This window comes from Desmodus rotundus, chromosome X, assembly GCF_022682495.2.
Source record: "Desmodus rotundus isolate HL8 chromosome X, HLdesRot8A.1, whole genome shotgun sequence".
Classification (NCBI taxonomy): domain Eukaryota; kingdom Metazoa; phylum Chordata; class Mammalia; order Chiroptera; family Phyllostomidae; genus Desmodus; species Desmodus rotundus.
This window is the reverse complement of record NC_071400.1, coordinates 65,257,269-65,271,003: the sequence shown is the minus strand read 5'-3', so window position 1 is coordinate 65,271,003 and position 13,735 is coordinate 65,257,269. Positions and strand designations below refer to the sequence as shown.

The window sequence follows — 13,735 nt, the reverse complement described above, 5'->3', positions numbered from 1 at the left end:
TCTTATTGTGGCTTCAGAGTTGTTTGCAAAACCATTCATATCCAAGCTGTGGAACTAACAGCCTCCCAATCACAAGTACTTGGTGAGATCTCTCCCTGCAATTAAGTTGGGGGGTTGGGAGGGGGGAGAGAGAGGAGGGTAGAAATTGCTGCTACAGCTACTATTACTACTACTACTGGCAACTAGTACTGATTCAGTGTTTATTCAGTTTTGGGCTCTGTTTTAAGATATTAACATGGTTATATAATTTAATTCTGAAACCCTATGTGGTAGGTAGTGTGTTCACTCCATTTTTAAGGGATTGAAATGGAGTGAGGTTAAGTTGCCCAGTGTCACATAGCTAATTAGTGGTAGAGCCAGAATTTCAAGGCACTTAAAAGCCAGCACTCACACTCAACACTAGACTACCTCCCAGACTAACCAAACTTGAAAGAGGAAGCTCTGAGAAGAAACAGATGGCATTTCCCTCCATCCACACCCCTGAGACTCCAACTTTACCTTCTCCTGGTTGGCCTCTGAATCAACGCTGTTGAGAGCATTTTCTACCCGTGCCAGTCGTCCAGAGAGTGACAGCAACAGGTTGACCACTTTGTCCAAGTCCCCGATAAACAAATGGTATTTTTCAAACTCATTGGACTTGCAGACAGCTTTTAGGTTAGCCTCCACCTCTTCCCCAAGGGCAGAATTAGCACTGATATCCTCCAGCAATCCTCGCTGGGCCTCCCGCAGGACAGAAAGCTTCCTGCCAATGCTTTCAATAAGCTGTATCTAGAAGAAACAAAGAGAAGGAGGCAAAGGATGAGAATGGGGACTGACAGAAACTTATCTGTTCTTGTAACCTCTGTTTTGTGATCCAAGTAACAGATGGTGGGCTTCACCATAGTCACTGGAAACAAAAGAAACCTGAGCAAGTCACAAAACAATTCTAGTTTTCAGGACAAGTACCTTGTCTCTCATCTCTTAGAATCTGGGAAGAATCTCTGTCAACACCAAACTTCTTGGCATTAGATAATGGTACCCATGGGGTAGTACAAAATGTAACTTAATAAAGAGTTGCTGAAAAAATGAAACTAGACCACCTTCTTACGCCATGCACAAGGATAAATTTAAAATGCAATAAAGACTTAAATGTAAGACTCAAAAACCATAAAAATCCTAGAAGAAAACATGGCAGTAAAATCTTGGACTTTTTCATGGCAATATTTTTTTTCTGATATAGCTCCTCAGGCAAGGGAAACAAAAGAAAAAATAAACACATGGGACTACATGACACTAAAAAAGTTTTTGCACAGCAAAGGAAAACATCAATAAAATGAAAAGACAACACACGGAATGGGAGAATATATTCACCAATGCTATATCTGATATAGGGTTAATATCCAAAATTTATAAAGAACTCAGACAACTCAACACCAAAAACACAAACAACCCAATTTAAAAATAGGCAAAGGACTTGAATAGATACTTCTCCAAAGAGGACACACAGATGGCCAATACACATGTGAAAAGATGATCAACCTCATTAATCCTGAAAAATGCAAATTAAAACCACAGTGAGATATCACCTCACCAATCAGAACGGCTACCATCAGTAAATCAACAAACAAGTGTTAGTGAGGATGTGGAGAAAAGGGAACCCTTGTGCATTGTTGGTGGGAATGCAGACTGGTACAGCCACTATGGAAAACAGTATGGAGTTTCCTCAAAAAATTAAAAATGGAATTGCCTTTTGATCCAGCAATTCCACTTGTGGGAATATATTCAAAGAAATCTGAATATACGCACCCCTATGTTCATTGCAGCATTATTTACAATAGCCAAGATTTGGTGGTAGCACAAGTGTCCAATAGTAGATGAGTGGGTAAAAAAGCTGTGGTATATTTACATAACGGAATACAACTCAGCTGTAAAAAAGAAGGAAATCTTACCTTTTGCAATAGCATGGATGAAGCTGGAGAGTATTATGCTGAGTGAAATAAGCCGGTCAGAAAAAGACAAATACCATATGATTTCACTTATATGTGGAATCTAATGAACAAAATAAACTAACAAACAAAATAGAAACAGACTCATAGATACATAGAATAGTCTGACAGCTGTCTGATTAGATAGGGATTGGGCGCTGGGTGAAAAAGTGAAGGGATTAAGCAAAAAGAAAAAAAAAGAAAAAGAAAAATACCTCACAGTAACAGAAAACAGTATGGTGATTACCAGAGCGAAAGAGGGGTGGGGAGTAATGGGAGAAGTAGAAGACAGTAAAGAGGAGCTAAATGGTGACAAAAGGAGACTTGACTTGGGGAGGTGAACACACAATACAATATACAGATGATGTGTTATAGAATTGTACAACTGAAACCTATGTAATTTTATTAACCAATGTCACAATAAATAAATAAATAAATCCATGCTAAGACTGTTTAATAACCAGCACTTGAATGCTTGTGAGAACATAGGCTGGAAAACCATCATCATCAATTATTTGCCTATTTCTTCATTCATTCTCCCTCTGTCCACTTAAGTACCTCCAATGTTCATGGCATTATGGTAGATCTTCAACCCCTCAGCTTAGCTTTTGAGGCCTTTTGGATAATAGTCTGAGTTCTAGAGTTGTAATGACTATGTTTGACTTAGAGCTCTGCAACTTGCTAGCTGTGTGACCTTAGGTTAATTTTGTTATGGAGTTTTACTTTATCTGCAGAATGGGGACAGCTGCAGTACCTTCTTCACTGAATTATAATAAGGATTCAATGACAAAATGAATGCAAAGGGTTTAACATAGACTCAGTACTCAGTAAAAATGGGCTGCCATTATTATTATTCAGTTTGGTCCCACTCTACCATTCTAATCTCATTTCTCAGAACCTTTCAGGATTAGCATTCACAACACTCATTCTCATGTTCCTGATTTGCTTATGCACCTATACCTGATCTTTATCTCTTTACTTTGGCTAGTTCCATTCTTTCTTCTGAGCCAAGCTTTGCCCCTACCCTGCCTGCTGAAAGCCCCTACCTCCATAACTCTTCTATCAATAATCTTTTTATTTTCGGAACTCTCCAATTTCTTAGAATTAGAAGCCTATAGTTTAATTTGAAGTTGTTCACTTTCCATTTCATGTATGTGCGCTTGATCCCTCTCCTACTATTGATGTAAGTTTCATGTATGTGCGTCTGATCCCTTTCCTACTATTGATGAAACTGTGTAAGTTTCTCAAGGGTACTAGTGCCTGTGTCTTCTGATTTGACTCCCCTATATATGTAACCAGTTCTGGGACTACACTCACAGGAAGGAAGGTGGTGTGGTTGAATGGAGTTTTGGAGTCAGGGATGCCTGGAATCCAATTCCACCTCCTCAAAACTGTGTGACCTTGGATGAGATACCCAGCCCCACTGAAACTTCTGTTTTATCATCTGTAACATGGAGAAGTGCCTCCTCTCCTCCTACTCCCTGTTCTTGTGTGGATTAAATGAAATCATAGAGGTAAAATACTTAGTAATGCCTGGCACATTAAACACTTAATGCATGTTTACTAATGCAGCAGCTGCTACTGTTGTTGTTATTATTATCACCTGGGTATTACTACTACTATTATCTGAGTTTGAACCCCAGCTCTGCCACTAAGTAGTGGAGTGACCTTGAGCAAATAACCTCTCTGTGCCTCAATTTCCCCATCTAAAAAAATAGGATACCAATAGTACCTACCTCGTAATATTGTTATAAGAATTAAATGATTCCACTGCTGGGGTTATACCCTAAGAATCCTGAAACAACAATACAAAAGAACGTATGCACCCCAATGTTCATGGCAGCATTATTTACAATAGCCAAGTGCTGGAAACAGACTAAGTGCACATTAGTAAATGAATGGATCAAAACTATAGTACATTTACACAATGGAATACTACACAGCAGAAAGAAAGAAGGGACTCCTAGGCTTCATAATAGCATGGATGGAATTGGAGAGTATTATGCTAAGTGAAATAAGCCAGGTGGTAAAAGACAAATACCATATGATCTCACCTATAAGTGGAACATAATTAAGAAAACAAACAAGTGAGCAAAATAGAACCAGAGACATGGAAACAAGGGACAGAGCAACCAGAGGGGAGAAGGATACAGGGAGAAAGAAGGATAAGGGTCTAGTCAAGGAACATGTATAAGGGACCCATGGACATGGACAACAGGGTGGGATTGAATGTGGGAGCTGTGGGTGGGAGGTGGGCAGGTCAGGGGAGAGCAATGGAGAAAAAGTGGGACAACTGTAATTGAACAACAATAAAAAAAAGAGTTAAGTGAGTAAATACATGTTACATGCTTAGAATAATATTTTGTATATAAGATGTATGCTTCGATGTTTGTTTTATTCTTATTCCCACCCTGGCACTCTGGGACCATTGGCTTGTAGTTTTCTAGAGTGTGTTCCTTTCTAGTGCTTTATTTAGAGATACCAAAAGTAACCAAGACCAAAAGAATATGCTCTGGGTTCAGAGTCTCTTGTCATATTTCAGAACTTGTCAAAATTTAGGAGATCACCATGATTTTAGTGTGAAGTGAATAGGTTTATAGTTAGGAAAAATTCCAAAACCCACTGGGAATGAAGGATCAATGATATTAATGCAGCAACACAATTAGATGCCAAGAGGCTCCCAGTTACATCCTTACCCTCTCCTTTCCCAAATAAAATTCAATGCCAGGAACAAGGGAGGGCTGGGGGGCCAAATGATCAACCTGGAAAATCACCTACCTACCCCAGCTCTTAGGTTCCATAGATATGCCAGGATAAAAGTGAACACACCCCTTTGTTTGTTGGCACTTGGGCTTTGCAACCTGATCTTCAAACCTGGAGAAAGTGTAGTGGGTAGAGCTGTGGAGTCATTGCAGACCCAGGCAGGGCTAAGATGCTTTTCTGGTATATTATAAATCAGCATCATTCCATACCTATCTTCCTCAGAGACAAAAACTGTTCCAGCCCATCCATAATCACTTCAGATCACTATCCGCTGTTCTGTGTTTTGCCATTTCTGATCATTTCTTTCTTTTTCTGGTCAGATTTTATTAGGTTTGCTCATAATAAAAAGTTGCTGAGTAAGGCAGGAGCAGCCATGCCATGAGCAGGGAACATGAAATCCAAGGAAGCAAGCATTTGGATCAATAAAACTGTGATACCACCACACTTCCAATTTTTTTGCTGACATTTTGTTCCAGATTAGAAAGTGGTGGTGGGGTCTCTTGCAAATGGCCTTGAGTTTTCCTACAGGTCATATCCAGAATGGGAAACTTGGGCAGAAGACTAATTTACATTGAATTCAGATGTCCACAAAGTGGTAAATTGGGCCTTTCAGGTTGCTATGAAAACCCAGTTGTTTATGAAATTAAATGGGTAAGTACAGGAAGGGCAAAGTGATTGCAGGAATCTGATTAGACAACCAGGCTACTACTTAGAGGAAGAAAGGGGAGGCTTGGAACAACATTTCCATTTATCTATTTAATATTTTTAAGAGATTACTGACTATATTTGCAAATAAATACTAAAGTTCGCCAGCTTATATTTTTTCCTTTCCTTTCTTAGTCAGTCTGTTCTCTCTCCCAGAAAGTTACACAGAGAATACAATCAATGATTGCCATTGGTTAGAACTCAACTGGCAAAAACTCTGATGTGCCCTGTGCAGAGAGTTTCTTAACAAGGCTGGCTTATTTAGGAGGGATAGCCCAACAGAAAGTCAGACAGTCTTGACTTCAAGTTTTGAGTCTATCACCTAGTCTGCAACCCTGGACAATTTAGTCCTCTCAACTGGTAAAAAAGGGATAGTAATGTCTACCTTATAGAGTTGTTATAAAGACTAGAGAAACACTGCAGTGATGATTATGATTACTACTACCATAATTACTATTATTGACCAGATAAAAAAGAGACTGGACTTGTATTTGTGAGAAACCCAGAGAGGCTTTTTGATTGCCATACTGAAACTACAGGAATGTACCAAGATGTTCTAAAGAACCTAGAGGCCAGGGCAACCTCTAGACATACTCAAGCTGAAAAATCTCTAAGACATTTTTTAAAAATTCACCTTTTTTTGAGCCAGTTCATGGTCCACTTCCTCCTCTCCTAGGCCAATCTCTGCCATCTCAGGTTGGTCTTTCAACTTGTTCAACAGCTCTGCCTTGGCCACGGAAATATTGTAATAAGCTGAGTAAGAGGTAGGGATCCCTGGGCCCCCATGAGGAGGTGAGAAGTGATGAAATTCTTGTCTGTGGGAACAAAGAATGACCATTTGAGCACCTCTGTTGAGAAGCTACTGACCCTTCTTGTTCTTTGTTTCCCTATTTGTAATACAATGGGACCCTGCTTCACCAAGGAGTTGTAAAATAAGGAAATGATGGACCAGGAAGCAGGTTCAAATGTAAACAGACCACATAAAAGCTATCTAAAAGCCAAGTCAAGGCCAATTTTAAGAACTTCAAAGGCAATTTCCTTGCCCCTGACTTCTGAAGCTATGGAGATTTCTTTAGAGATCATTTGGTTTGGTCATTGATATCCCATAAAATCCAGAAAAACTGACAGGCCCCTAAAGTTCTGGGCTTATCATCAACAACCCTCCTTGGTTCACGGCACTGGAATATGGATCCTAAGGGAGGAGCTAGGTGGTAGGGATGTATCTGACACCTCGGCTATTTGTCCTCTTAAGCCTGTTGGTTTCCCAACTGTCCATCCTGGACCCTGCCCACTCCAGCTCTATTTAGTCTGCTTGCTTGCAAAAACACCCTGTGGCTTTCCTGAACACTGATAATTTCTTCTTCCCCGGTGGTACAACTCCTGCTCAAAATGGCCTCTCCACTGCAGATCTTCCACAGCAAAGAGGTCACCCATGACCTTAGCAGGTGGTCACCATGTTGGAGGCTGGGGTTAGCAATCCTGCCAGGGACTTGACACAGCCCACCACATCTCTCATTAGCTCTTTTGAGACTGCCTGGTTTCTAGTAGGCCTTTGGCCTGAGAAGGAATAGTATCTCTCCACTTCTGGCATATCCCCAAATACCCCAACCTCCTCCACAGTTGGACAATAAAGTGGGGGGGAAATGGAACCAGTGGCACCAAGGGGTTTGACAAGTGCAGCAGCAGACCCTGTTGTCTTGGGTTCACTGAAGCCCATGGGGCTTAGGTGCTGCTTCTTGGAGCCCCAGCCCATCAAAGAGAACTGCTCTTCAGGAAGGAAGTAGCTCTGGCTCCATGCTGTCTTGGGTTTGGAGTCTTCTGCCATCAAGGCTTCTGGTCTGGCATGAGGAAGGAAATAAAAATAAAATGCTTCAATGTCAGGTTTCAAAGACAAAGGGGCAAATAATTTCACCCATAATTTATGCAAGGGGAAGGCCCACCCCCTCTATATTCTTATTGCCTACCAGCCACCCCCACCTGTCAGTATCACTGCCCCTTTGCTAACCTCTAGCTGTTTGAAAGGAAAAATAGGAGAAACTCATTAGTCATTTTTGCAGCTATTTGCAGCTCTTAGATAAAGGTCAAAAATAATGGTTCAAATGTTCCACAGCTATTTACTAATTCATGCTATGCTGTCTCATAATTCATCACACAAAAGGAACTTTGGCACGCCAACATTCCTCATCCTAGATATTCATTTTATATGTAGGTTTTTAAGCTAATTACACTGATAAAATAACACTATTAGCTAACATAACACAGTGTTTACTATGTCCCAGAAGCTGTCCTATGCTGTGTGTGTGTGGCAGGATGGGAAGCAGTGTAGATACAGATATAAAATTTAATGCTCATGACAACCATTGTACAGGCAACAAACAGGAGGCATTGAGAGGTAAAGTAACTTTCCCAAGGTCACCAGACAGTAAATGTCAAGCCCATGATGTACACCTAGGTGACCTAACTCCAAAATCTGTGCTTTTAGTCACTATGCTATACTCCCAAAGGGACAATTTGACAGCATATAAAACTGTGCATGTAAGGAATTTTCTGACTGAACTATATCTATGTTAGCAGAGAAAAGAGAACATTCTGGAGGGCATATGATGTATAAGGTAGAGAATTCCTATCTATAAGAAAAATATTTAAGGCATATGTGAACATTCTGACTCAGAAAGTACTGAATTTGAAAAAAAAAAAAAGAGAAAGAAAAAGAAAAAGAATGTAGCCCTGGCCAGGTAGCTCAGTTTGTTGGAGCAGCATCCCCATATGACACGGTTGCAGGTTTCATCCTCAGTCAGGGCACATACAGGAGTCAACCAATGAATGCATATGTAAGTGGAACAACAGATAGATGTTTCTCTTTCTTCCCTTGCTATCTCTAAAATCAATCAATCAAGAAATTTTTTTAAAAGAATGTGGCTGTATCTCAATAAAACTGCAAAAAAATAAAACTGTATTTTAAAAGGATGTGGTAATTAGAGACACACTTCCCCAGCAAACAGAGCCCTGTGCACCATGTCCTAGGGCTCATTTCCTCATAATCTCCATTAATAAGTCAGGGTTAAAGGAGATCTGAGAACACAATCTGAATTTGATAATGGACATTGAAGACAAAATCAGATTCCTTCTACAGAGCATTAAAAGGAAATGTATAGCTTCCATAAAGCAAGCTATACCAGCACCTGAATCAGTGTTATTAGACTTAACTAACACTCAATAATTCCACTAACCTGCTTCTAAATGTATCCCAGAATTTTATAACTGAATAGTATGTGGGTTACAGAGATAATCTGGGTTAATTTAGGTTCAAAGTATTACCTATGTACTTGCCCCTAACATTATTCTCCATTATAAAATCTTAAAGTCACTTCCTTCTGGTTAGAACCCTGTATTATCTGAGGATCTGTAATAGGTTCTTCCTGAGGAGTCCAGAAATCCTGGGATGATGTAGTGGGTACAGTGAGTCAGACCACCTAAATTCTGGCTACCTGTGATGTTCTGCAAGTTACCTGTGCCTCACTTTTCTCATCTAAAAAATGTAGGAGACTAATGGTATCTATTTTATAGGTTTGTTGTTAAGATTAAATCTATCAATACATGAAAGTACTTAGAACAATGTTTGGTACATGGTAAGCAAGCAAAACTATTAGCTATGTTGGGATTGATGCTGTTCCTTAAATTGCCATCACTCAAAGAAGCATCTATAATTGACTTTTTGCGGCCACAAACCAGGGATGTATGCAAACAAATGCTGCCCCTCACATTGCACAGTCATGTTTTAAAAAATCTCTGGAACAAATGACAAGATTTGTAACAATAGCAATTTCTTTTTCTCTGGCCAAGGTGCGAAGGTGAATGGACACATATAAAGGAAGAAGGACCAGGAGACTGACAGGGGTACTATAACTACTACATCCTATACATATTTCCTACCCTACAGGACATGGGAGGGCCTCATCAAGGCCTGGCTTACTATAAGGACAAAATCTGTATGAGACTAAAATAGTGAAATAAGCAGAGATGTGGGAGTCAGGCAGATCTGGTTTTGAATCTTTGCTGCACAATTCTGACTTATTTGGTCTCTTATTTTGTTCAGCTTTAGCTTTCTCATCTGTCAAATGAGGATAATAATGGTCCTTAGGGCTGTTGGGAGGATTAAATGAAATAATGGATATAAAATGGCTAGCAGTGTCTGGCACAGAGCAAATGCTTAATTCATGTTCATTCGTTCATTTATTCTTTCTTCTTTTTTTAGAATTTATATTTTATTTTATTTTTTATTGTTGTTTAACTAAAATTGTCCCCATTTTCCCATCACCACTCTTCCCCATCCCACCCACCCTTACCTCCCACACTCAATCCTACCCCTCTCCTTTGGCTTTGACCATGGGTCCTTTATACATATTGCGTGACGACCTGTCCCCTTCTTTGCCCAGTTATCCCTATGCGCCCCCTCCCCTCTGGTTCCTGTCAGTTTGTTCTATATTTCAACATCTTTCTTCTGAATATTGAGCACTTATTATGTGTTAGGTCACCTTCCCTTCTCCCTGCTGTGATAGATAACAATTATAGTCACTTTCCACAAAAGGTATTCCAATCACAATAACAATGCTCCCCAGATAGATGGACAGCTTAAGAAGCAGCCACTAGGTATCTGATAAGAGATTCTCACAGTGTCAGGGAACCTGGCCCTTTAAGTGCTGTGCTTGTGGCGCTTTGGGCTAGAAAACCTTGACTAGTTCCAGATAGCCAAGTAATAGATTTGCCTGTCAGTAAAAGACATGATAAGAAGGTACTTCTAACATCAAGTCTCAGGCAGGTTCCTTCTCTAAAGGGATTTAAAGAAAGCACTTAGAGGATAGATACCTACCCCCAACCTTCACTCTCAGCAGAGAGTGGGCTGAGGTCTCTCCTGGAGGACTGGCAGAGCTGAGAGCCAAAGCTATTTTGCTTTGGAGCAAAGAAGACAACCATGCATTGTAGGGCATGCATATGAGCATTGGAACAGTGAAGAGAACAGACACTGGGAGTCTTGCAGCTAGATGACACTTCTGCTTTGGCCTCCCTGCCCAAGTAGCTCACCCTGTCAACTACCATGTATTGCCCACTGAAGCAAATGCAAAGAGATGGGTAAAACAAGGGTGGGGGTAAAGTAGAAAGTGGAAGAGGAAAACTATGTTCTTAGCCATTGTGAGGAATGATCAGGGCATAAAGCACCCAACCCCAGGAACACCTTTGATTCTGGGGTGTTTGGAAGAGTTTAAAAGTCCAGGCAGGTGCTAGAGCAAAGGCAGGTCAGGTTGTGACCTGGCCTCTTGTTCTGAAGAACAAGCGTAAGAAAAGATAAAAAGTACCTGAACCACACTGCTAGGAAAAGCCTAGTACAGACAACAGGGCCTTCTGTCTCAGGGGCAAGAAACCGAGGCATATCTTAAAGACAAACTGGGAAATAATAAATATATTTTGATAGTGGTATTTAGGGATAAGAACACAAACAACTACAGTTTACTGAGCACCTACTATGTGATAAGCATAGGGCTATGTCCTTTACATAGATTAACTTCATATTCACAACAATTACATGGAATAGGTATCATTATACCCACTCTCCACGTGAGAAAACTGAGGTTGGGAACAGTCCAACATCACGCAACTGGTACATGATGGAGGTTGAATTCACACTCATGCTGCCTGCCTCTTCAGGGACCTAATGTTTTCATAAGCACTTACTTGGAGGGATCAGTGTTCTCCTGCTCCGATGTCCTCCAAAGCCCACCAATGCCATAATAGCAAGGTGGCTGAGCCTTCTCAGGTTGAGATCCCAAGTGGCCCCTTATTGGAGGCAGGAAATCACTGGAATGGAGAGCAAAAGACTCTTGCTCTGCTGGGAGGCTTTGTGTGCTCTGCCTTGAGACCTCCAGATGACCAAAGCCCAGAGGTTGTGGCTGCTCCAGGACTTTCTCAGTGTTGAGAGCACAGGAACCAATGGTTTCTGAACTGAAATACTGGGGTGGCAGCTCCTCTTCCTCTCTTCCCTCTTCCTCCTCCTCCTCTACCCCCTCCTCCTCTTCTCCTTCATCCTCCTCCTCCTCTTCCTCTTCCTGTTGCTGCTGCTGTTGCTGCTTCTGTTGCTGTTGCTGCTGCTGGGCTGCACGGAAGAGCCTGTACTTTTCCCAGTTGGGAGGAGGAGGACGAGGAGGAGGAAAGGCCTTCTTCTTGGTTCCCAGAGGATCTAGCTGGGTTTCATCAACTTTGGTAAAGAGCTCCCTCCTTTGCTGCCCCCAGGCTTGGGAGCTCTGGGGCTCCAAGCTGATGTGGCTCTCTGAGAAGGCACGGCTACGCAGTGGATGGGGCATGGAGGCCATGGAGCTGCCCTCCTCATAAACTGAAGTTTCCTCTGTTTTTTTTGAAGAGTGCTTGAAATCTCCAAGGAGGTCAAGAGAAGAGATTGCTCGGTAGCTTGACAAGTCCAGTGCTGGGTTCTCAAGGCAAGGATGGAAGGGGGTTGCCCATGAAAACCCAGCCTTAGAATGAGTCATTTCCCTGCAAAAGAGCAGATGGGGATTGTATAAAACAAGCAAGTTGCAGATGATCCCATATTTTTGATGACATCATTTATGTAAAATTTAAAATGGGCACAAAACAATGTAATCTATGTAGTAAATGTAATAATAGTAATATATAATGTCTTAACATATTTAATCCTCATAATAACCCTAGGAAGTTGCTATTATTATTGTCCTGACAGCTGGGGAAACTGAGGCATGGGCAGGTTAAGTAACTGTCTCAGGGCCATAAAGCTAGTTAGTGGCAGAGCTATGGTTTGAACCTGGACAATCTCCAATGTCCGAATACACACACCACCTCAGTCTGTTTGTAGCACTCAAATTGAATGTGCTATATCCTTAGGCTTACAAGTCTGCTTATCTTGTTTCATCTGTTGTTTTGTTTTTAATTATGAAACATTCAAATATTTACAAACATACAGAGATTGCTAAAATAAATTCTCATGCTCCCACCTACTGCTCACAATAAGCACATCTTAATACCTTGCCATTCACTGATGCTTCATAATATTTTTTTAAGAAATAAAAAATACCCTAGTTTCACTCCCCACTTCCATCCCCCTGTTGTTTCTGTAGATGCAAGCTATATCATGAATTTGACAGGTATACATTCTGTCCATGTTCTGATACTTGTAAGAAAAAACATCAAGCAGAACATTTACAAATATCTCCTATTTTGGATTTAAAATATCTCCTAATTCCAGTCAGAATTCTCAATAGGAATTTTTAATTGTATATTTTTAAAATTAGCTTGTAAAATAAAGCATGATATAATATTATAAAGAGTACTTGCTACAGAAGAAATGGGGGGGGGAGTAAGGGATTAAGCATATTATAAAGAAATTACAATGAAAACAGTGCATTCTGATTGGTGGAACAGGATGGAAAGCCCAGAAACAAATGAAACTATTGAAACATCATATATAATTGACCTTCTATAATGAGGAGATAAAGAAAGATCATTTAATCTATCTTTTTCTATGCCCACCTGAGGGCATTTTTTCATTGCTTTTAGACAGAGAGGGAGAGAGAGAAACATCAGTATGAGAGAGAACACTGGTTGCTTCCCATAAGAGCGGGGACCAGGAATCATATGCACCGACCAATGGGGACTGAACCTGCAACCTAGGTATGTGCCCTGACCATGGATCGAACCTACAACCATTCAATCACAGGACAATGCTCCAACCAACCGAGCCATACCAGCCAGGGCTAATAAATCTTTTTGGAGATAACTGCAGAGCAGTGTTATTTGGAGCTATACCATGATACACACACACACACACACACACACACACTTCAAAATAAATTCCAGATTTAAGGGTGTATGTGTATAAAATTTAAATATATATGTTATATGTGTATGTAATATACCTATAAGAAAAAAATATCAAAATCAAAATCATTTGTGATAACTAGGTATGGTGCCAGGTGGGTACTAATCTTATCTGGGTGTTTACTTTGTAAGTGATATAATTATCTAATCTCTATGTTGTACACGTGAAACTAATATAATAGCACATCAACTATAACTGAAAAAAATAAAAATTTTCTAAAACAAAATGTATAGGGAATGCAAAGGTAGAAAAACAGCAGAAACAAAATATGGGATTGTAAGCATAGGTTCTGGCCAAGATGGAGGCGTAGGTTGACACACTGTGCCTCCTTGCACAACCAAAAGAAGGACAACAACAATTTAAAAACAAAAAACAACCAGAACTGACAGAAAATTGAACT

The 13,735-nt window shown here is 40.5% G+C and overlaps 1 protein-coding gene across 2 annotated transcripts in view; it reads right to left on the bottom strand.

Annotated features, from left to right (window-relative positions):
- The window catches only part of SHROOM4 (shroom family member 4), a 229,667-nt gene that overhangs the window by 4,085 nt on the left and 211,847 nt on the right, over positions 1-13,735 (bottom strand). For both annotated transcript variants that reach the window (XM_045187590.2, XM_045187591.2), the window contains 4 exons: positions 11,163-11,975; positions 7,121-7,270; positions 6,067-6,247; positions 499-768 (listed from right to left, as the gene is read on the bottom strand). In XM_045187590.2, the coding sequence (XP_045043525.2) occupies positions 499-768; positions 6,067-6,247; positions 7,121-7,270; positions 11,163-11,975 (1,414 nt within the window). The remainder of the gene's footprint in view (positions 1-498; positions 769-6,066; positions 6,248-7,120; positions 7,271-11,162; positions 11,976-13,735) is intronic.